This window comes from Sceloporus undulatus, chromosome 5 (genome assembly GCF_019175285.1).
Source record: "Sceloporus undulatus isolate JIND9_A2432 ecotype Alabama chromosome 5, SceUnd_v1.1, whole genome shotgun sequence".
In the NCBI taxonomy this organism is placed as follows: Eukaryota; Metazoa; Chordata; class Lepidosauria; order Squamata; family Phrynosomatidae; genus Sceloporus; species Sceloporus undulatus.
In genome coordinates this window covers 33,281,069-33,305,640 of record NC_056526.1, presented here as the reverse complement: position 1 = coordinate 33,305,640, position 24,572 = coordinate 33,281,069, and the positions used below count along the sequence as shown (strand labels likewise).

Below are 24,572 nucleotides of genomic sequence, written 5' to 3'. Positions count from 1 at the left end.
TTCCTGATTCCCCCGGAGGACCAAACCCAACAGAGGAGGGATTCCCTAACACGAGTCCACATTCCCTCCTGATTGTTTTGGACATGTATCGGTCCCCCCCCCCCTTAAACCAGAGGACACAGATCTTCCCTTTAGGGCTGAGTTTGGGGGGCAGAGGGACTGGCTGGGACTGCATCCGCCCTGGAGGGGCGCCGGGTGCCAGGGCTATTCATAGCTCCGCTGGATCCCTTCGCTGGGGGCCAGGTGAATGTGACACCGCCGCCCCCGAGGATCCGACACCGTCCAGGAGCAGGGCCCCCGGGGAAGGCGAGGCGAGGCAGGGGAGGGGGCCTTCCCGAAATAGCCCGGGCCGGCGGGAGGCTATATAAGGGGGGGTCCGGCCCCGAGGCTCAGCTCTTGCGCCAGCCCTCCGCCGCCGCCGCCGCCTCCTCCCTCGCTGCCAGCCTTGCCCCCGACGCCTTCGCAGCCCTCCGACAGGTAAGAGGGATGGGGCTGGGTGCCAGGGATGGCTCCGGAGAAGAGCTCCAAGGGGATGCCCAACTTCTAAGGGGTACCTTAGTGGATGTCCAACCTCTGAAGAGGATTCTAGTGGATGCCCAGCCTCTCGGGGGCACTTCAGTGGATGCCCGGTTTCTCAGGGGCACTTTAGGGGATGCCCAACTTCTAAGGGAGACTTTAATGGGGCACTTTTGGGGATCCCAATCTATAAGGGAGAGTTTAAGGAATGCCCAACTTCTCAGGGGCACTTTGGGGATGCCCAACTTCTAAGGGAGACTTTAAGGAATGCCCAACTTCTCAGGGGTACTTTGGAGATGCCCAACCTTTCAGGGGGTACTGTAATGGATGCCCGATCTCTTGGCAGTTATTTAGTGGATGTCCAACCTGTCAGGGGCACTTTAGTGAATGCCCAATTTCTCAGGGGTACTTTGTTAGTGCCCAACCTGGTACTTTAGTGGTAGATTGGCCCAATAGACACAGGGATGCACTAGATGTTCTCTAGAGTACCGGGATACTGTGCCTCAACAGGGCATCCTTTCTCTACCTGGATCGTGCCACTCACCTAACCGAACTGGGGAGAACTACAACGCCCAGAATTCCAGAATTATTACTGTATTAGTAATAATGATTCCCCAGCCAGCGTTGCCAGGGGCTGGCAGTTGTGGTCCCCTCCCCAAGGAAGATTTCCAAATTCTGCCATCCCCTGTTAAAAGTAAGGTAAAATTGTGCCATCGAAAAAAGTATGAACTCCTCCATCCCATTCGCCAACAAGGGGATTGCAAAGAAGGTCCGGGCAACAGGTGGGGGGTGGAAGGATGAACAGGGAACTTGTGGAGTTGACCGCCCCAAGGAAAGAAAGAAGGAAACTATGGAAAGGGACTGGTGGAGGCTTGGGAAGTGAGAAAGAAAGATAGCATGAAGCAAGGATGTGTGTTGAAAGAGATCTGAACCAAAGGGGGAAAGAGCGAGAAGGGGGAATAGGAGGAAAGAGAAACAGTGCCAGTCGAAACTCACATCTCAGAGATGCTGAAAACTCAAAGGAAGACCATGAAGGACAATCCCTTTTCAACCTGGAGCATCTTCCCCTCTGCTCCAGCCTCCCTCCTCTGATTCAGAGTGGAGTCTTGTCCCTCTAAGAGCTGAAGAAAATCACTTTGGGGTCTATACTTCCCAGTATCCCCCCCAGTGTGCTGGCTGGAGGATTTTGAGAGGTATCTGGCAAAAAAAAGAGGCCACTTTCCCAAAGCTTCCTTGTCTCTTAATTGTTTGGCTTTGCTAGCTCCTGGGGCTGGTTGTACTTCTGGGACTTTTATAATATTCATCATCAGAAAGTGTAGATCTCTGTCCCTCTGATTTTGACTTGATGTGCTCTTGCTTGCTGCTCTCAAAAGCCATATTTATTTCGTCTGGTGGTGGAGTGGAAGAGAGAGGGATGAGGCATCAAGTGTGGCCTGAAAGTTTGCAGCTTGTTTCACAAAATGTCAGTAGGGAATATTATGAGCGCCCAGATTTCCAAAGAGAGAACTGCCCATTGGTTATGCTCAGTGGACACAGTGGTGGTCCTTCAGGAGTCCCAGAAGTTCCTGATCCCACTCTCTAAAACTAAAACTGAAGCCTAAGGCTGGGAGAAAAGGTGGCAAAGTCCTGTTAACTTTCCCCAACCTTCATACTGCCTCTATTACAAGTGCGAAGAGACTTGTCTTTTTTCAACTAATAATTTTGGAGAGAGGGGCAAAGATGCCAGATATCAAGCAAAATCATTTTTAATGCCATAGCTGGTTATGAAACCAGTTGCCACCTTTCCTCAAAAGGTGCAGGGTATGTCACTTTGTTTCTTGACTCTGTTCTTGGAAGCCTGAAGAAAAGTTCCAACCCTGAAAGAACAGTTATGTCAAACTCTTTAACTCTTGCTGTCCTAATTTTACCAAAGAAAAAGGTGGCCTAATCATCAGCTACATCATTTGAGATAAGAAAAACAGCAATGATCTCAATCTGCTTATTGCTTGTTTTTTCCCCAATCCCTGACTGTTTTTCTAATTTCTCCCTTTTGTTAACTCATTGATAATTCACAGATGGGATTGTATGAGCATGGAAGAAGCAGTTACCCTTCTTGATCTTCTGTCATCACCATCTTTTTAGTCTGATAGCACTTGTGAATGATGAGCATAGCAGTGGCACACTTACATCATTTTACAGTCTGGGCAAAATGGTTTTATGGGATCCCTCCAAGCGTAATGCTTTTTATGGAGTGTCCTTTTTAGATACCAGTGTCAACTGCTTCTGTTCAAAGTGGTTCCCCACCCCCACCCCTTTTACATGCTAATTTCAAAATGTGGCCTTCTTCCTTTTATGGGGACATCTTCTCCTTGTTCTACTGAAGTCAGGGGCTGGCTCTCTACCCAAAGGCCTATCCTTTTGGAAGCCACTGTGAGTTTGGCAGGGAAGGCTTTGGCCTCTTGACTTTAGGATGGGCTAAGGAAGCATAACCTAAATTGCATCTTCAGCAAAGCGGGGGGCCAGCAGGAGGGATGTCAGCAGCAGAAGGAACCAGAGCATCTTTGCTTCTGGCTGCCAGTCAAGGAAAGATTTGATGCACTGTGACCTGAGATGTCTCAAGTCCAGGGGGTTGCTGAGTAAGGCCTGAGCAAGGAGGGGCCACAAGTATCGGGTGTGTAGTAGAGAAGAACAGGTGCTACTGCAGAGGCAGGCTGCTTTCCCTCTGGTTGTCTCTCTCACACACATTCTCAACATGGAGGAGCAGAGTTTTAAAGTAAGAATTTCAGCACCTTGAGATGCTTTTGAGAAGATCTTGGGAAAATTACTCTTCTGGACAATATCTCCCAAAATACTGGCCATGCTGGCTGAGGAGAGGGGGAAGAATAGCACTGTAATCCAAACAAAGTAAATTTCCAATCTCAGGAAAAGCTAAAGAAGATCCTGTAACCCCAAATCCAGGCATTTAAGTTGTGGTCTCACCAGGTTAGTAGGGAAAAAACCCACCAAAGTGTGCAGTTGATTTCAGCAGCAAAAAGGAGGCATGAACTAAGGCAAGGATTTTGGCTCATGGGCTGTATGTAGCCACAAAACCCTTTAGTGTAGCCCCCTCAAGCCCCACCCCAGCAAAGTGCAAGATCTCCAGAGCCAAGGCAATACCAGCACAAACAAGCCAACACAAACCTAGACAAGAGTCAAGCTCCTGCTTTCTCTCTGTTATCCGTTTGTCCATCATGTCTGTGCCTGTTCTTTCTTCCTCCTTTCTCTTGCTTCCCTTTCCATCCTCTATTTCTCTTTCTTTGTTCCCTTCCCACTCAGTTGCCATTTATATTTTCCCTTTCTCTGGTGATCTCCAGTGTTCTTTGTTCCTCTTTAAAATCTCTATTCTCCTTCCTATTGAAGGGCTTCAGGGAAGAAATCTGTGCAACTTTTATACATGCAGCTGCTGGTGTCCTGCTCACAAGCTACATCCTGTTTGCTGTTGAAAACTTTCCTTCCCTACACCACACTTCTGATTTGAGATCCATTTTGCACACTGAGGTGTTTTTCTGGTAAATGGGGAATTCTGCTACCTTTGGAAAGCCTGCATACTATCAGCCTGGGAAATTTATGGACATCCAAGTGTTACGCAGCTACAAACCTATCATGTCCCACCACTGGCTTAGCTGGCTGGGACTGACAGTAGTTGCAGTCCAGCAGCATATAAAGAACTATGGATTCACCAACCCTGTCTTACATCTGTAGAAGACAGCAAGTGCTTCTTCTATTTTGTAGGTCTTCTTTTCTCCATGGAACAAAACAAGGAGACTCTTTTAAGGGAACAAAGTGTTTGTTAACCAGATTATGTCATATGGTTTAATGAGTTTCACAAAATTATTTCTTCTGCTCCTTTTCTTTGTTTATACTTCCTAATGCCATAGATTTATATACTTGAATACTATTGCTATTCTCAACTAGAGTTTGTTGTTAACTGCATTCAAGTCAACAATGATATCTCCAAGACACCCTACTTTCAACAGGTCTGTTTAGATCTTAAAGCCACGTCCTCCTTAATTAAGGCTATGCATTCTTCTCTGTCATCTTTCCTAGCATTAATATTTTCTAGTGATTCACACTTTCTCTACTCTCTTCCCCAACCTTCAACACAGTTTGGTTGCAAAACCCCTTCACTGCATTTTTTGCTGGAATATTTCTCTAGGATTGATTGTAGGCACTGGAAAGAGTTTCTGCATCTTTCAATCATGCTCCTTCCAATAACCTACCTTGTTTAGGTCTCAGACTTCACACTGAGTACATGGAGAAAGACCTATTAGCTCCCATTAAGCCTTTCTCTTGTTCTTTGGTTTACTAGTGCACACAGTGACAGATTTATGCACACTTTAAGTAAGCTATAGGCTAAAGTCCCAATGGGCAAGGTGAAGCTCCTGGCTTCATGCAACCCCAAGTTCATTTTGCAGCTTTGGGAACCCCTGAACAGCCAATCCACTCCATGGGGACAAAATCAGCCAAAAATACAATTTCCAATTCCTGGAATTATCCAAGAGCAGCAATTTTGCAATATAACTGGATGCAGCCCACCTCAAGCCCTTTAACTCCCACCTATTTGCTGCAGAAGTTTACAGAGTATAAAATTAATAATTTTTAAAAGGTTAAGGAGCAGCCAAAACATAACTGCAATTTATGTCTGGTTTCTAGTTTTAACCAATTTTTAGAGTTGGGATATGTATGTTGGTGTTATCTGCCAGTGGCTTTTGATTAAATCTGGGAAATTTTTACTCTCTCCCCTAAACTCCAAGGTGCAGGGTCTCTGAACACAAGGAGATCCAGCAGGGCTTTGGGGAGCTGTAAGAATTTGCCAGAGGCACATATAGGCTGCAGTTTGCCCAATCCTGTATTAGAGCACACATTTTTTAAAGATTTCTGTGAGTTCTCTCAGACTTTACATTGTTTAGGGCCTTGGCATATCTTAATCCCACCTTAGTCCAACCAGGGAGTAGCGCTGCTCTCTTGCAAGGATGGGGAAGTTTAGATGCATCCATCTTTAGACAACTGACTAAAGGCAGAAATTAAATGAGAGCGTTTTGGCCTTAAGTGACCTGACTCCCCTTGGTATAGGGTTAAATTAGCATAAGTCAGTACAAGGAGTTTGCTTCCCCTGGGATGCAAACAGGCTTGGCATTGCAAACTGCAGCTCAGTAAAACTATTTCAGGAGGCAGTGTTAAATAATGGCAAGAGCACGAGTGGGAAATCCACACTTTCTAATAGAATGAGTGGCTGATGGCTAATATGTCAGTGTGGTGGCAAATCAAGATTTTGGTACAAATTGTAAAGGAAGTCTCTAAGGAGCTGAACACTATCCCCAAAATAATTTCAGCACCTTGGATACTTCCTTTCAATTTTCGACTAAACCCCAGAGAAGATTCACCATCCAGCTGACATGGGAAGCACTGGCTGCCACTGTCAGGGATATGTCTTCTTGTTTTTGCCACATCTGCTTCTTCTTGTATTCCTCTTTGCCCCATTATTACTTTTTGAATTTCCTTTCTGATGATAATTGTTCTGTTTTACAGAACACTGAAAGATCTGTATTCAAAGGGTTTCTTAAGACTCATCCCCCACCCAAGGTTCCTCTGAGAGGTCTTTCTCCAGGTCTTTTATTTCTACATACCACACATTTTATGTTTTCAAAGAAGTAGCCGTGTTAGTCTCTTACAACCTAAAATGGAGGATCAGAGCGAGAGAGAGAGAAAAGGGAATGTGCCAGAATCTTTAAAACGAACTGTTTTTTATTTAAGCATGAACATTCATGGATATAAGCCCACTCCTTCAGATGCAATACTGACTGATATGAAGGGCTCAGGTATTAAGCATAATTACATAGATGTGGAAGTGAGATAGAGCATAATAGGATCCAGAAATATGCAAATCATATCTCTTGCTCTCAGTTTTCAAAGGCTAGGCAAGGTGATACAGGTCCTTCAGATCTTTAATGGTCAGCTAGTGTTGATGTCTGAAAGCATAAATATGCTTACCAAAAGCCAGTTTCTCCGAGAAGAATCCTTATATGTGCTGTAGTGAGGACTCTTGCATTAATATATGTAGTACGCCATGAAACCATTGTCTTTGCACATACCTTTGATAATAGATTCGAAGTTGTGATTACAATTCAATTCGGCTGTTTCTAGTCCTTTGTGATTTCCTTGTTCAAGAACTGCGGCCAGTAAATCCCTTACTGTATGTCCAGGAAGACAGAAATGTCCTGCAAGTGGTTTTTTTGGGTGTTGTCATTTCTAATGTCTAATTTGTGTCTGTTTATTATCTTGTCCTGTTTTAATCTTTCTAACATCCTCCTCACCTTTTTCCAACTCCCTCCTTGCCTTTTTCCATGGACACCTGGATAGCCATCCTTTTTCAATGGTCATTTGTAAAAAAATTTCAATTTCATAATGCCTAGCAAAGCTGCTACTGCTTCTGTTGCTAATGGTTGGCCAACTGCCCTGACACTGATTGGGTTAAATGCTTCTAAAATACACAAAATATGTAGCTGCAGTAAATGTGGCTTTAGAAGAATGAAGGGCATGCTCCAGAGCCCAGGGGGGTACCCTGGTTGGGTTTTTGCCACCTTTGGCACTCGATGATTAGGAAACAAATAATTCCCATTCTGCTGACCAAAAATGAATTGCACCCATTCCTAGCTACCTTTTTAGCTATTTTAGGTGTTTTAGGGTAGCATGTTTTAACATTTAAAAGTATTTTCAAAGGCATCGCACAAAAATGATTTTTCTGACCAAATTTTGGAGATATTCTTGGGGGACTTGGGGGGGAACAGTAGACACAGTGCTGTTAAACACAATGTATGTCTATGTGATAAGCTGTCAGAAGACTAGCATTGTCCCAGTGGATTTCAGAGGTGGAAACATCTAATAGAAAAAACAAAGCAAACATTAAAAGGAATATGAAGAATCATGAGGCGGATCATTTGTTCCAAACGGCTAATTCAAAATGTACACCAATGATAAGTAAAAATATAAACATGGCTCAGAAGGCACTGACACTGTTAACAAGGAGAATTAAGAAAGTTCAAGAAAGCTTTTTAAATTGCCTTGGTCAAATTGGAAGAACAAAATTAAATAGGACCTGATCAGTGTGGCTGTGAATTTGCAGTAGTGTGAGAGGAGAAGAATTCAGTGAATGAGCTGCTAAAAATTAGGTCAAACAACTTTCAAACATGTATTATACATCAAGGACAAGAAACTGGACAGTAAGGTGGCTGAAGCCTCAGATGGTAAAGGCATGAAAGGATTGCTACTGAAGAGGACTGGAAAACTTGCATCAATTATTTGCTTCAGAGCTCACTGTTGGTCATGTTGGACAGATATCTATACCCAATGTACCAACAGTTTTCAGCCTTTTCCAACATAGTCTTAGCCCAAAGAAGACCAATTTTTAAAATTATTTTTTAATGTGCATGGTAGTAGTGTTATAGCTGTAACTCACCTTAGGTCAGATCTTGACTCAGTAATGGGTCCAACCCTGCAGCTGATGATTTATGGTGTAGACCAGAATCTTCCAACATGATACCCTCCAGATGTGTTGGATTACAGTTCCCATCATCCCTAGACAGGTTAGCCAGTAGAGAAGGTTGGTGTAGGAAGCACAGCACAGCACTAGACAGACTAATGGCCTAACTCAGTATAAGGAAACTATCTATTTACTAAGTGCTAGCGATAAACACAAAATGATTAAGGAATTAGTCCAGGTACCCATCTAAATTCTCCATTATGAAACGGCTGGACTTCAAATAAAATATGGAATAGGTTTCCTTCTGAAAGGAATAGGTTGTTCAATGATGCAGAATACTAATTTTTAGAAAAGGAATCTTTAATCCCATTTGTGGAGAAAGGCAGGATATAAATCTAATAAATTAAAAATAATAATTAAATAAAATATTGGTTATAGATAAATCTGTAAAAAAAAATGCAGTATAGTGCACCCACACTATACGTGGGCACATTATATGCAATTTTCAGCTTACGCTGAAGCAGTGCAACAAAAGAATGAATGGCGCATGCTGGAAGCACGAGCCCCATTATATTGAATGCGGCTTGAGCATATGTGTTTTTCGCCTTACGCGGGATGGTCCAGAATGGACCCCTGCGTAAGGTAAGGGTCCACTGTATTTGTTAGAATTATCAAGCCTATGGAAGAATAAGACTTGCAGAAGGATGTTTAGCATGGATTTGTTTAAGCGAAGGCCTGTGTCAGCAGACTTTTAGAAAACTTCAGCAAACAGGCAGTAGTTTAGTAACATGCAAAGGGCCTTCATTATCTGCTGGGGTGTGGCTCCAGGATCCCCTGTGGATACCAAAATCCATGGATGTTCATGTCCCATTAAATACAATTGCAAAGTAAAATGATGCCCCTTATAGAAAACAGCAAAATGAAGGTTTGCTTTTGAGAATTTGTGTGTGTGTGTGTCAATATTTTCGAACCATGGTTAGCTGAATCCATGGATACAGACAACTGTAGTAGGGCCTAAATACCCTAATAGCACCAGATCCTGTCTGCTCTTAGAAGCTAAGCAGGGTCAGACCTGGTTATTACTTGGGCGGGTTGGGTTATCACCAACAAATACCAGCTACCATAGGCTGTATTTCGAAAGAAGAAGTAACTGGCAAAATCACCTCTGAGTATTACCTCCTAAAAATATCCCATTAAATTAATGGGGTTGTCATAAGTTAATAAGCAACTTGAAGGCATACACACAAAGCAAAACAAAATTATATCCACAGAAAACTATTTTAATAGTCTGATATGGTTTTTAACTGTCATGGCTCCATCCTGTAGAATGCTAGGATTTGTATAATTTAGTTAGGTGCTTCAAATTTTCTGGTAAAGAGCTCTAGTGCTCTCTCGACTCCAGCACCAGACTACCAACCTCAGGACTCTGCAGAATGGAGCCAAGACAGTTAAAGTCACATCAAACTGCACTAACTGTGAAATGTGGATTGTTGTTGTTGTGTGTGGATTTTTGACTTATGATGACCTTAAAGGAAACCTATCATGGGATTTCTTGGCAGAATTTGTTCAGTAGGAGTTTGCCCTTGCCTTCCTCTGAGGCTGAGAGAGTGTGTCTTGCCCAAGGTCACCCAGTAGGTTTCCATGGTCGAATGAGGATTTGAACCTTGATCTCCCAGTGTCCTAGTCCACCATTCCAGCCATTACATCATGTTTAGATCATCCCACTATATACCTTGAGTTTTTTTTAAAAAGCACATTTTTTAGGAAAATTATGAAAGATTGCTAACTGAATATAGCAGTTGTGGAGTAAAAGGACATATGCTACTATAGATTAGTAATAAATTAAATGTCAGCTTGCAAAAGGATACTGTAACGCCTTTGAGAGAGAATAAAAAAGGATAGAAGTGCATAGGCTGATCTTAACAGGGAAAGAAAAGGAATTCCTAAATTACCTGTTTTGTGAAGGACTACCACTTTTAAATCTACACATAGAAATTATAATTTAGATGGTAACAGCCAAATAAAGAAGTAGGTAAGTTTGCAGGTGATAGGATGGTGAAAAACAGAAACATTAAAGAACTCCAAAGCTGAGTGAATGAGAAACAAGTAAATATGAATATATGTAAACTGGGGAAATGCCCTCTACTCTCTTCCCCAACCTTCAACACATATGAACACAGATGGACTCTGAACTGGCTGGGACCCATCAGGAAAGGGATCTTGGGGGTTGTGATGGATACTTGGATGAAAGTATGAGCATAGTGTAGAACAGCTATAAATAAAATATTAAGAAGGGACTGAAAAATCAAATGAGTAGTATCATAGAGCATCTTTCCAAAAATACAATTTGCAGACAGGGCATTATACAGGATTCTGGTCAAGCTATCTCAAAAGAGAAGTTCAGAGCAAGGAGAGGAAACCTGATGCCCTTCAAGTGTTTTGGACTACAGCTCCCATCACCTTCAACCAGCATGACCTGTGACCAGTGCTTATGGAAAGCTGTAGTCGTAAGCATCTAAAGTACGCCAAGTTGTCCTTCTGCCCTTGTCTCAGAATCATGAAACTATGAAAGATAGGGTGTTGGTGGCCATATTCCAAATTATCCCCATTGGGAAAGGTTAAAGTAATTGCAGGGTTTAATTAGGAGATGTATGTATGTGTATATATACATGCACACACACATATATCCAAACATACATATATGCATATAGATGGATGTGGTCATTAAACACTGTGCAATTATGTTATGGGCAGAAACCAGACAGAAGGACTTTTTGATTCTTCTACTCATTGAAATTGTGTGGTGATGGTATGCACTGATGTGTGTCATTTGATTATATTATCAACACAGCAGACACTGGATCTTCATTATACAACTATTGAAATTTCCTATCACTTCAAGTGACATGGCTCTTCCCTGGGGAATTCTGGGAGCTGTAGTAAGTAGAGGTACTTAGAATTCTCTGATATAGAGCTCTAATTCAGAAAAGTAATCTAGAGCTCTCTCGCAGAGAGAATTTTGAGGATACCAAGGTCCAAGTGCCAGGCTCCTTAGGATAAAGCTATGACAACTCAAGTGGTATTAAATTGCTGTAACTATATAGATGCATTCCAGAATGTGTTCATTCAAGTAGGAGTGAGGAGGCCCTGGTCCTCCAGATGCTGTTGTACTACTGCTCCCATCATACCCAGTCATTGGCCATGCAGGATAGACTGGTGCGAACTGGAGGCTCACCAGCATCTGGAAGAGGGCCAGCAGGTCTCCTCCCTTGCATTAAGGGGTGCCTACAAAGAAGCAATTATATTGGCATGGAAGACCATTTCCACAGCAGTGCTTCAGAACCAAAATGGTCTTGAATATAGATCTTACCTAAGTGAGCATGCATAAGACTGCAGCTTCTTTAACAGAAGGATTGTCATTTTGATCACAGTACTTGCGGCCAATTGTCTTGCTTTCCTTCTGTTTCCCTCTCTTTGGTCCAAAGCACATTGCAGAAATAATCCAGTTTGACTGCCCTGGTTCAGTGCTGGGGAATCCAGGCAAGTGTAGCTTGTTGTGGCACCAGAGCTCTATCACAGGGGACGCTAAATGTCTCACAAAACTACAGTTCCCAGAATTCCCTAGCATTGAGTCAGGGCAGTTAAAGCAGTCTCAAACCTGATCATTTATGCAGTGTGTTTTGGACCCATGTTTTTAAGACCACGGTTGGTTTGCTAACAGGCTGAACACTATTCAGAGTGACTAGGTACGTACCTAGAAATATGAGACCATCAATCCCACCCCATCATTGAAATAGTTGCAAAGGTTGCAATTGAACAGCACACCCAAGACAGAAAAGCTGTACCTGCAGAAATTCTCACCACAACAGGACTAGCAAATAAGACTCCTTGAGTTCAGAGCATGAGAGGTCAAGACCTGGATTCGAGTCTCCTCTCTGGGTGACTTTGAGCCAGTCACTTCCACCTGCAACTTCCTGACAAGGTCAAACTTTGGGTCTCATTGCCCAAAACCCAGGAGGAAGGGAAGAAGAAACAGGGAGGAAGGAATGTTTCTTTTATTGGAAATTTTATTGGAAATATGCTTAAGTAATTCCGTGTTGCAGAATAACCCCCCACCCGCTCTAGCCCTTCCAGGATTTCATCCACTGCCAGTCTAATCTTGGCATGGCCCCCTTGTCCTGTCTCCACTCTTCCAGTTCTCTCTGCCAGAGAGTTCTAGATTGCTTCCCTGAATCAGAGTTCTATGTCAGAAAATTCCAAGTACCTACTACAGCTCCCAGCATTCCCCGGGAAGGAGCCATGTCAATTGAAGTGGTTGCCAGTTTCAATAGTTTTATAATGTAGATCCAGTGTCTACTGTTTTGATAACAGAATCAAATGGCATGCACCATCCGCACCATTACCCAAGCTTCCCATCCTTCCCCAGGAGACCAAAGGTCACTTATGTGGACCTGTGTATCAAGGAACACACATACATTTTCACCATTTTGTTGTTGTGTGCCTTCAAGTCCTTTCTAACTCATGGAGACCCTAAGGCAATAAAGCCGATCATGCAGTTTTCTTGGCCAGAATGGAGTTGTGGCAGTCAAAGTCATGTCAAGCTGCACTAACTGTGAAATGTGATTTCTTGTTGTTGTGTGTGCCATAAAGCCATTTCTGACTTATGGTGGCCCTAAAGGGAACCTATGGGGATTTCTTGGCAGAATTTGTTCAGAGGAGCTTTGCCATCGCCTTCCCCTGAGGCTGAGAATGTGTGACTTGTGAGTTTCATGGCAGAGATGGGCATCAAACCCTGATCTTGAGAGTTGTAGTCCCCCACTCAAGCCACTACAACATGCTGGTCTTACGTTTCCACCCAGCCTCCCACCATTTTAAATCCCACCTTTCCTCCTACATTAGCAGTCCTCCAGCACCACCTTCCCCACCACCATCACATCCTCTCAACAATCCTGTAAGGTAGTACAGGATCTTGAGATCTTGTAGCACCTTTGAGACTGACTGAAAGAAATAAGTTAGCAGTGTGAGTTCTCAAAGACTTAAATCTATTTCCTCGGGTGCATTTAGGTAGCTCAGCCTATAGGTAGTTAGGCAGGTCAGCCTGAAAAGGAGAGAAACAGGGGAAGGGAAGGAGGGAAGCAGAAACTGGCTCAAGGTTACCCAGCGAATTGAGTGGCTCAAGGGCTTCATCTGCACTGCAGATAAATCCGGTTTGGCACCGCTTGAAGTGACTATGGCATTCTGGGAATGGTCGTTTGTTGTGGCACAGAATGCCATAGCCTTGAGCCATGACACTTCAAGTGGTGCCAACCCGGATTATTTCTGCAGTGCGGATGCAATCCACGAGGACTGGAACGTGGCTTTCCTAAAGTCCCAATCCAAAAGTCATAAGACTTTATTACTACCCTCTCTCTCTCTGCCTGCCAGGGAGTGCCAGCGGAGCCTTTCTGCCTCTTAGGACTGGCACCTTGCCAGCCTTCACCCGGTGTGCCATCCCATGCCATCCCATCCCCGCCCGGCACTGCAGTTTTTTGGTCATATGAACAGAAATGGAGAGCAGGGCACCCTTTCCCCCTCCCTCTGCCATCCCTCTGCTCCTCTGCTGCCTCCACCTTCATTCAGTCTTTGGGCCACTTTTTCCTACTCCGTCTCTCTCTCTCTCTCTTTCCTCCTCCAGAAAGAGTTGCCAGGATGGCGATGACCGATTTGCTCAAAGCGGACGACATCAAGAAGGCGGTGGGCGCCTTTGCAGGTAAGCCTGGCTCCGGGGCTTGGCAGGGCTGGGTCTCAAGGCCCCCTGGGGCTGGGCTCCGGCAGAAAGAGACTCAAAGGAGGACTGGGGGAAAGCGGGGCAAGGCTGAGCCAGGGAAGGGAGGCGTCCTCGGTTGACTCCTTCCCGACCTGGCTGGCAAGGGGAGCCCTGGAGTCTGATGCCCCAGAACCACTGCGGGAGGATGAAAGGGTGCACCCAAGGGTCATCTAGTCTGACCCCCTGCCACCAAGGGAGACCTTTTCCCACGTTGTGGTCCCTCTGTCATCCTCAAGTCTTTAGCAATATCCCCCCACAATATATGTATGTATGTATGTATCTCCTCCCCCAACAGTCCCACATCCCTCCATTCCAGCAATATTTCCTCCTCCGCCCTCCAACCATATCACACCCCTCCATCCTAACAATATTTCCTAGCAAGGAAAGCAATATTACCTTTCCCCACCCCATACATCAACCGCCCCACACCCCCTCCATCCCAGCAATATTTCCAATATTTCCCAGCAAAGAAAGCAATATTTCTTTTCCACCACCCCTCCAACTGCCCCACACCCCTCCACCCCAGCACTATTTCACAGCAAGAAAAAACATGTTACCTTTCCCCACCCCACACCAACCACCCCACATCCCTCCATCCCAGCAATGTTTCTCAGCAAGGATATTTCCCAGCAAGGATAGCAAAATTTCCTTTCCTCTGCCCCACCACCCCCAACTGCCCCACATCCCTCCACTCAGCAATACCTTCCCCCCTCTTGCCTTTCCAGCTTTCTAAGAACCTTTCCCCCCACACACACACACCATCCGCCCCACAGCCCTACATCCCAGCACTATTTCCCAGCAAGGAAAGCAATATTTCTTTTCCATGATCCTTTCCACTTTCTAAGAACTGGTGCTCCTCCTCTCCATCTTCCCGGCCTTTTATGCGCTCCTGCCTTTTAGGAATGGTGGTGGTGGTGGTGTGCTAGTCATTTCCAACTTATAGTGATCCTGGGGTTTTCTTGGCAAGGTTTGCTCAGAGGAAGTTTGCCCTCGCTTTCCCCTGAGGCTGAGAGTGTGTGACTTGCCCAAGGTCACCCAGTGGGTTTCGTGGCCAAGCAAGGAATCATACCCTGGTCTCCAGAGTCCTAGTCCAAGGCTCAAAACACTATGCCATGCTAGGGTGCAGGTTGCTGTTGCTGCTGTTGTTGTTAATGGGGCTGCAAAAGCAGCTGTGGTGGGCTGTGCTGGCCAAACTTCCTCTGTAGGCTTCCTTCTTTCTTTTCCAAGTAGAAGTGCCACCGATTTGGAATTTGAGTGATATTCAAAGCAAACTTGAATGGCTCAGGAAGTCCTCACCAATGGCACCCAGCCTCACTTCTTTACAGTGAGGTACCCAGGGTGGTGGGACTGGGGACAGAAAATTGAGCTCCCATCTCTTTCATACCCGCTTAGATGAGAAACTGGCATTACACCACCAAAAGGTCAAGGGTATACCTGGGGAGGGACTAAGGAAGGCCATGCTCCCCCTCCAAATACAAATTCTGCCACACAAATGACATTGTTCCTTCAACCACCACATTTCCAGCATCATGGAGAGAGTGAGACATTGAAAACCAGTCACACCTAGGCCTCTTCTCTTTGCTGCATTGGCCTCCCCTTGGGAACTTTGCCTGCCTCTTTTCTTTTTCAATGCCTCCACTGTCTCTCTCTAAAAAGCCTCAGCTGAAGTTTTAAGTTACTGCAATGTCAGAAGTCCAGGAACTGAAGGAACATTTTGGGGAGGGGGAGGGCAATGATCCCATTTCCCACCCACCCGTCGGCGCACCCCTGGAAGAGACCCATGTGCTCTGATTTTGGAAGCTAAGTAGGTTCAGGACTAGTTAGCACTTGGATGAGTGGCCAGCAGCAAAAGCCAAGGATTTCCAAGGGCTAGGAGGAATCCTGACTGGACCCCTGGAGAACTGCTAGATAGGCCAGTGACCTGACTCATTATAAGGCTGCCTCTTAAGGTCTTTGGCGAAGCCTGAAAGCTGAAATCTCATTCTTCTGCAAAATTAGTATGAAAGGAGCAAGAGACCTGCCTTCCCTTGAACCTGGTCTCCCAATGGGAAACCAGTAAGAGTGACCTTTGTGGCCTTCCCCAATGTGGTGCCCTCTAGTTGTGTTGGACTACAACACCCATCATCTTGCAAACAAGAAAATGATAAGGGCCCTTGGCCTAACATATCTAAAGGAGCACCAGGTTGGGGGAAGGCTGCAGAGGCAACTGCTTCCTTCCCCCACTTCAAGGGACCTGCCCTTCCTGCGCCTATTTCTCTGGGCTCTTTGGATCAAACTGGCAGATTGAAACATCCCAAAAGCAACCCTCCTGCAAACAGGTTTTTAGAATCACAGCATCTTAGAGTTGGAAAGGACTAACCCTGTGTTGCAAGAGCAGACAACTAACACACTCCCAAGAGATAGCCTTCCAAACTCTGCTTAAAGGCCTCCAAAAAAAAGAGAGTCCCTCCCCACAAGGCTGCTTTTCCACTGTCAAATAGTTCTTGCAGTAAAGAAGTTCTTCCTGATATTTAGGTGAAATCTCTTTTCTTGTAATTTGAATAAATTGTTTCGAATTTTAGCCCGCTTGTTCCATCTTCTGGCATGACATCTCTTCAGATATTTAAAGGTAACTACATAGTGTTGTTGTTTTTGACTTTTGGCAACCTTGAGGTGAACCTATCATGGGGTTTTCTTGGCAAGATTTGTTCAGAGTGGGTTTGCCACTGCCATCCTCTGAGGCTGAGAGAATATCACTTACCCAAGGTCACCCAGTGGTTTCCACAGCTGAGTGGGTATTCAAACTCTGGTTTCCAGAGTTGTAGGGTTTGTAGTGTCTACAAAAATAATGCAGTTTTACACCACATTAAGTGCTGTAGCTCCATCCTTTGAAATCCCAGATTTGTAGTTTTGCAAGGTCTTTAGCCTTCACTACCAAAGAGTGCTAGTGTCTCACAAAACTACAAATCCAAGGATTCTGTAGGATATTGGATGGAGCCATGGCAGTTAAAGTGGTGTCAAACTGCATTGTTTCAACAGTGTAGATGCATCCCTAATCCACACTCAAACCACTACACCATGCAGGCTACTTATTCCCCTCTGTCAGTTGTTCCTCACAAGGCTTGGTTTCTAGACCTTTGATCATCTTGGACACCCTTACTTTGGCCCTGTTCCAGCTTGTCATTTATTCATATTCTTTTTGAACTGGACACAGTATTCCCAGTGAGGTCTGACCAAAATGGAACAGAGTAGCACTACTACTTTCCTCGATCAGGACTCTACGCAGCCCAGAATTACATTTTCCCAGAATTGCATTCTCGAATGTATTATTTGTGATCTGGAAGTTGGGGCCACTTTTTAAAGCATGAGGGAAAAGGTGACTGTAGGGTTTAGTGATACAAATTATTTTGTCCCTTCCTCCTGAGCATACCGATTAGCCCATCACATCTTTATCCCCAAAATAGAAGGCCCAGAGCCATCCAGGCTTCTTCACCACCTCCTTGTCTGCAGACCTAGCCAGAGGCTTCGAGGAACCTTAAGTCAGCTGATGATCGATCGACAGAGATCAAGAGAGAGACTGGATGATTTCCTAGATGCATTCCTATCTATCATAACCTCTACCTATAGTTCTCAAATATATGTAGCCCAGTATCTCCCCTCTAGACAAGATCCTAAAATGTAAAAATAAACAACTGAGCACTAAAGTTAGAATCGTCCAAATCATTGTACAGTATGCTCCATCACCATGAATGGATGGGAGAAATGGACAGTGAAGAAAGTGGATAGGATGAATAATAAAATCATAGAGTTGGAAGAAACTGCAAGGATCATCAAGTCAACCCCCTACCATGCAGGAATACACGATCAAATAACTCCCGACAGATGGCCATCCAGCCTCTGTTTAAAAACCTCCAAAGAAGGAGACTCCACCAACCTCCGAGGGAGGGTGTCCCGCTGTTGAACAGCTCTTACTGTCAGTTCTTCTTAATGTTGAGATGGAATGTCTTTTCCTATAGCTTGCATCCATTGCTGCAGCTCCTAGTCTGTGGAGCAACTAAGGAGATTATCACATGGGGGAAAGGAGGGGAGAGAAGCAAAGTGCTTCTCTATCATGTGATTGCACAAAGATTATCATACGATGTCATGCTTATCCTGTCCTTCTCCTATCAGTGAAGTGGAATGGCCCTGTCACTTTTTATTAACAGAAACTCCCATTAATACAAAATGATGGTGCCATTTCACGTCACTAACGTGAGAAGGATGGGATAAGAGTGATGCAATAGGAATGGGATAAGGATTGGAGCACTCCACTTTGCTCCCTCCTTTCTCCCATGTGATTATCCCCAGAAACTAAGCTTGCTCCATCCTCAATATGCCATCTCTTCAAATATTTAAACATGGCTGTCACATCACTTCTTAACCTTCTCTTCTCCAGGCTAAACATACCCAACTCCCTAAGACATTCCTCATAGACTTCCAGTCCTTTCATAATTTTGGTTACTCTCCTCTGTTCACACTCCAGCTTGTCCACATCCTTCTTGAATTGTGGTGACCAGAGCTGGACAAGAAAAATCAACCCATTTGAGACGTGGTGCTGGAGAAATGTGCTGAGGATACCATTGGAGGCCAAAAAGACAAAAAATGGATTCTTGAACAAATCAAGCCTGAAATCTTTCTGAAAGCCAAGATGAGGAAACTGAGGCTATTGTAATTTGGCCACATCATGAGAAGGCATGACTCATTAGAAAAGATAATAATGCTAGGAAAGATAGAAGGTAGAAGAAAGACAGGAAGACCACATGCCAGATGCAAAAATTCAATTAGGGAGGTCATGGGCCTCAATCTCCAAGCCAGTGGAGTCTTGGAGATGTCTCATCCTCAGGACAGCTATGGGTTGGAGTCCATTTGAATTCAGTTAACAACATCTCTCCCCTAAACAATCTTTGGGGATGCCTTTGAACTGTTGTCGCCCCACTTTGAGCACAAGTTGACCAGATGTCCTCCTTTTCCAGGAAATATTCTATATTTCAGCCTTATATCCAGGAAGAATTTTAAAATGTTTTCCATGTTAAGCATGACTAAGGCTGCATCCACACTGCAGAAATAATCCAGTTTGAACCCACTTGAACTGCCATGGCTCAATTCTATGGAATTCTTGGAATGGTAGTTTGTTGTGGCACCAGAGCAAAGCTGTGGCAGTTCAAGTGCGGTCAAACCAGATTATTTCTGTGTGCATGCAACCCTAAGAAGTGTAAATTGATAGAGTAGTCTTTTGACCTTTTCTGTAGCCATGTCCTCCATTTTTTTCTGGAATGTCCTACCTTTTGTGGTGTCTTGTCCTCCTTTGCAGTCAGGACATCTGGACACCCTGTTCCAAATGGGATGCTGCCCCCTAAAACCCGGAGGGAGACCTGTTCCCTCTATACACTCACCCTTCCTTTCCTCTGGCCCTTGCAGTGACCTTGCAGTGGAGCTCTGAAAGGAAAACTTAGCCCACGAGCCGCAGCGATCGCCTACATAAACTGGAAGCAAAAGGAATTCGCTTCAATGACTTTCTTTAGCTGAGCACTCTCTCTTGTGTTCTGCTTCCAAGCAATGGCTCTGGAAAGGAAGGAAGGAATGAAGCAAATGAAAGGATGGGTGGGAGAGCAGATCTTCTAAGAAAGGACTGATTCCTTCCTTTACGGCTCCCTCCTCCTCTGCTTCCCCTCCTGCATTCATTGATTCCTTCTTGAACTGCATGCAGGGCCAGAGAGAAAGGCACTGCTTAATCAGGGCATTACTTAGAGGTCACTGTGGCTGCATCCGCACTGGAGGAAGAATCCGGGTAATATTGAGAATTATAGTTTGTTGTGGCACCAGAGATCTCCTGACAGAGAAGGCTAAATGTCTCACAAAACTACAACTGGGAGAAGGCTAAGTGTCCCAGAATCCCATAGTACAGAGCCATGGTAGTTCAAGGGGTATCAGATTGGATTGTTTCTGCTCTAGTGCCACAACAAACTACATTTCCCAGAATGCCATAGCACTGAGCCATGACAGTTAAAGTGATGTCAGACTGGATTATTTCTACTCTGGCACCACAACAAACTACAATTCTCAGAATGTCATAGCACTGAGCCATGGAAATTGAAGTGGTGGCACACCAGATTAAGTCTGCTCTGGTGCCACAAAAACTACAATTCCCAGAATTCCATAGCACTGAGCTATGACAGTTAAAGTGGTGTCAGACTGGATTATTTCTGCTCTGTGGTGCCACAACAAACTACAATTTCCAGAATGCCATAGCACTAAGCCATGGCAATTCAAGTGGTGTCAAAGCAGATTACTTCTGCTTTGGTGCCACAACAAACTGCAGTGCCCAGAATTCCATAGCTTTGAGCCATGACAGTTGTTGCAAGGGAGGGGATCCTCCAACTGCTAGATAGCATTGCCAGATGTCCCTTGTTGTAAGGGATGGCCTTTATTTGAGGGCTGGGAAGCTTGTCTGTGATAGGTCTGGTCAGAGTCTCTTAGAAAGGATGTTGCCTATTTGCTGGTTGGAAAGCTTCTCCTTCCATATAGACTGAATAAAATCCCCCCAAATCATGTATTTTGGGGTGAGGTTTAGTGTTTGAGTGTTAGATGACAACTCTGGAGATCAAGATTTGATTCCCCACTCAGCAAGGAAACCCACTGGGTGTCCGTGGGCAAGTCACACACGCTCAGCCCCAGAAAACCCCATGAAAAATTCACCTTAGGATTGACATAAGTTGGAAAGGACTTGAAGGCACACAACAACAAATTTCTTCATAAAAATATGAAATTTATGAATATGGAAAATACGTTAATTTTACAACAAAACATGCAGCTAAGTTAAATTAAATCAAAATTTCCATGTGGTATTTAGGTAGAGCACAAACCTGCTAAGAGGTACTTCCTGATTCTCAACGCTGCATGTCATGAATTTTGACTGTTCCTTGATGCTAATTTGAATACCTGGCAACATTACTGCAATGACATCTCACTATTGCATTCTGGGTCTGTCTGTTATTCCTATTTAATTCCACTCTATTTTTTTTCCAGCTGGCCCTCCAAATGGTGGGCAACTGTGGCCTTCCAGATGTTTTGGGACTGCAATTCCCAGAATCCCTTACCATGAACCAGGCAGGCTGCTAGGTTGGAGTTGTAGACTAAAGCATCTGGAGGTCCTCAACTGCCCAGCCTGGCACATGGGAAACATCCTCAACCCAGTACTCTCCAGGTGTGTTGGACTACAACTCCCAGTATGTCCACACCTTGATGAGCTGGGTGATGGGAGTTGTTCTCACACACATCTTGAGGATACCAGCTTGGGGAAATCTAGTTTAGGAGTATGAGTCAGGTCGTTTTGAGACAGGAACATTAAGACAACTAGAGTAATGAGTACTGCCCTGCTATATTTCTCCTCCAAATGATATTATTCTCTTGCTTTGTGTCTTAATTTTGCCTCTCCCTCACTCTTGCTCTCCACTGGTTTGGACCTTTGGGGAAAGCCAGCACAGAAAAAATCTAATCATAAATCATTTAATTCCACTGTGTCACATCTAGTTTGGCCCTCAGTCAACCTAAATGATTAGCTCATAACCATTTCTTTCCCATTTCTGGTTTATACAGGCCAGCATTAGGCATTTGGAGTACATGAACAACTTGAACAGAAAAAGGGAAAAGACATTTTCCCCTTCTAGCTTCTTGGCTGAACGTTTAGGAACTGTACCAGAGCTGAGAAACATAAAAAAAACTTCAGGTTGGGGATGGAAAAAAGATTCATAATTATTCATTCCCAGATCGAAAAACAGATTTCCCAAGAACTGAGGAACTGAGTAGGAAGAATAATAAAGCTGCAAGAATTTTGCACAATTTTTTTCTTTATATAGTAATCATGGCATAGTGGTTTGAGCTGGACTGCAACTCTGGAGACCAGGGTTCGATTCCCTGATCAGCTATGAAACTTACTTGGTATGTGTGCTTTGTTTGCCTTCAAGTCATTTCCAACTTATGGAAATGGTGACCCTATGACAGGGTTTTCTTGGCAGATTTCTTCAGAGGGGGTTTGCCATTGCCATCTCCTCAGGCTGAGAGTCTGTGATGTGCCTAAGGTCACCCAGTGAGCTTTCATAGCCAAGTGGAGGTTCACCACTGAGTGACCTTGGGCAAATCACAAGCTCTCAGCCGCAGGGGGAAACAATGGCAAGCCTCCTCTGGACAAATCTTGCCAAGAAAACCCCATGTTGGGGTCACCATAGGTCAGAAACAAAAGTACACAACACACACACACACACACACACACACACACACACACATTCTAATGTCCCTAAGTGTTGCAATGGATTTATTTTGTGGAGAAAAATACATGGTATCTTTGGGGGGGGGGATCTATTTTCTGAGCAGAAAATGGAATTCTGGCACAGAAAACTGGTTTCTGGGGCAAAAAAAAAAATGATGGCTAAAATCTTGCATCAAACACATAGCCTTGATGTTATGTCTGTGCTATATAATAATAATAATATTTATTTATAGCCCACCTCTCCCTGGAGGATTGGGGCAGGTTACAATCAAAATAAAACATAGTAAAATAATAATGCAATCCCTAATCCACAATTTAAAATACAACAGCATAAAAATCAGTTATTAAAATCACAAAAGAAATTACAATAAAATTTAATCCCCATTGCAATGAGGTTTTTTAAGGGCGAGTCAAAGAAGGAATAGTTGTGGGACAGTGGAGAGGGCCCATGTATTAGTCTGGGAATGCCCACTGGAAGAGATCCATCTTGATGGCCTTTTTAAAGGCCTCAAGAGAAATTATGTGACGGATCTCCTCTGGTAGGTCATTCCAAAGTTTAGGAGCGGCCGATGAGAAAGTTCTCTGGGTAACCACAGCAAATCTGGTCTTCTTAGTCTGTAGTAAATACGTCCCAGAGGACCTGAGTGTGCGGGGTGGAATGTATGGAAGGAGACGTTCCTTTAGGTAAGCTGGACCTATGCCATGTAGGGCTTTAAAGGTGATTACCAACACCTTGTACTGTGCCCAGAAACTAATATCTCCCCATCTGATATCCACTTTAAAAACCAGTCAGCCATTTCAAGGAATTGAAGTCTGTGCTGCTGGTGAGCAGAGCACTGAAATGATGTGACCAGAGGAATGGCTGTGTCATCCTGCAGCATCCCACTTGCCAGTAGCACAGACTAGGATGCTTGGGATGACTGAGTGGCTTTTAAGGTGAGTTTAAGGGACATTTATGGTTGTGGCAGGAGTACTATGGTCACAAATGAGAATAAGAGATTGCTGCACAAGGCGCTAATGATGGAATTGGGGTGGAATTAGCACCTTTTATTCCTCTTCCTTTTGCACAACATTATCATTCATCCATTGCTGATCTGTTGTTATACAGTCGGCCCTCGCCTTACGCGAGTGATCCATTCCGGATCCCGTCGCATAAGGAGAATTCCACCTATGCTCAAGCCCCATTGGAAACAATGGGGCTTGTGCATGGCGGTGCGGCGGTGCAGCGGCGCATGGGGTGCCATGGGCACGCCCCCCATTCAATTGAATGATACACTTCGCCCCGTGCGCTCCCCGCAGCTTGAGCGCGTATGCTCAAGACCATGTATGGCACGCCCGCGTATGGCGTGGGCACACTGTACTGTTGTTATTTCGCATTGACAGATCCCTCTCAATAATGCAAAAATGTGCAGTAATAATGGTATAATGATGGATCAGCAATGGATCAGCAACAAATGAGTGATGATGACGTGCAAAAAGAGGAGGAATCATAGGCGCGTTCCAGACGCACACAAAGTACATACCAGGTACGTACTAGGGTTAGGAAAGGGCATCCCTTCCGGATGCCCTAACCCTAGTACGTACCTAGTACGTACAAAATAACGGTGCCCATTCTACATGGGTGCTGCCATTGGAACGTCATGACCGCGCCGCCTCCAAATGGAGCGGCGTGGAAGTGATGTTCTTGTGTTGTGCGAGGGCGCCTGGAATGCCCTTTCTGCAGTGCCAGAAGGAGCTCCGAAACAGAGTTCCTTCCAGCTTTGTGTCGCTGGGCGCAGCCTTTTAGACGGCTGCACCAGGGACACAAAGCAGAAAGGGGCTGAGTGGCCCCTTTCTCTTTGTCCCCACTGCCATTGGGTGCCCTTGGGGCATGAAGCCCCAAGGACACCCCTTTCCAGGCCGTGGGGAAGCGGCCTTTTGCCGCTTCCCCGTGGCCTGGAAAGCATCGGATCGGGGCCTCAGAGGCTGCCACTGTGGCAGCCGAGGCCCCAATCCAGCAGGGAAAGGGGTGGGTGCAGGCCACCCCAAAAGGGCAGTCTGTAAACCACCATAGGCAGGTTTGGGGAGGGGAATGAACTATGTTGTCTTTCATCTAAGCCAGCAAAATGTCTTGGTTCATCTTGTGAATAGACACATATAAACCAGCCCTTGTGTCATGAAGACTAATAGATTTTGTGCCGTCTATAAGGGCAGATATTTAACAGTGTGCCAAAGTAAACTGTCCAACCCCCTGCTAAACTCTTTATCTTCGTACAGCTCCTGACTCTTTTAACCACAAGAAGTTCTTTGAAATGGTGGGGTTGAAAAAGAAGAGCAAAGAAGAATTGCAGAAAGTTTTCCACATGCTGGACAAAGATCGAAGTGGCTTCATTGAGGAAGATGAACTGAAGTAAGTAAAATATTAGCATACTCTCACACCATGTACCTGATGAAATATGGGCCTCATTCCCACTATGGTTTAATAATAA

The 24,572-nt window shown here is 44.7% G+C and overlaps 1 protein-coding gene across 1 annotated transcript in view; it reads left to right on the top strand.

Annotated features, from left to right (window-relative positions):
- Positions 1-388: 388 nt before the first annotated feature.
- The window catches only part of PVALB (parvalbumin), a 39,828-nt gene continuing 15,644 nt past the window's right edge, over positions 389-24,572 (top strand). Inside the window, exons 1-3 of the mRNA XM_042466579.1 lie at positions 389-477; positions 13,689-13,763; positions 24,361-24,493. Coding sequence (XP_042322513.1) covers positions 13,703-13,763; positions 24,361-24,493 — 194 coding nt within the window. The 5' untranslated portion in view covers positions 389-477; positions 13,689-13,702. The remainder of the gene's footprint in view (positions 478-13,688; positions 13,764-24,360; positions 24,494-24,572) is intronic.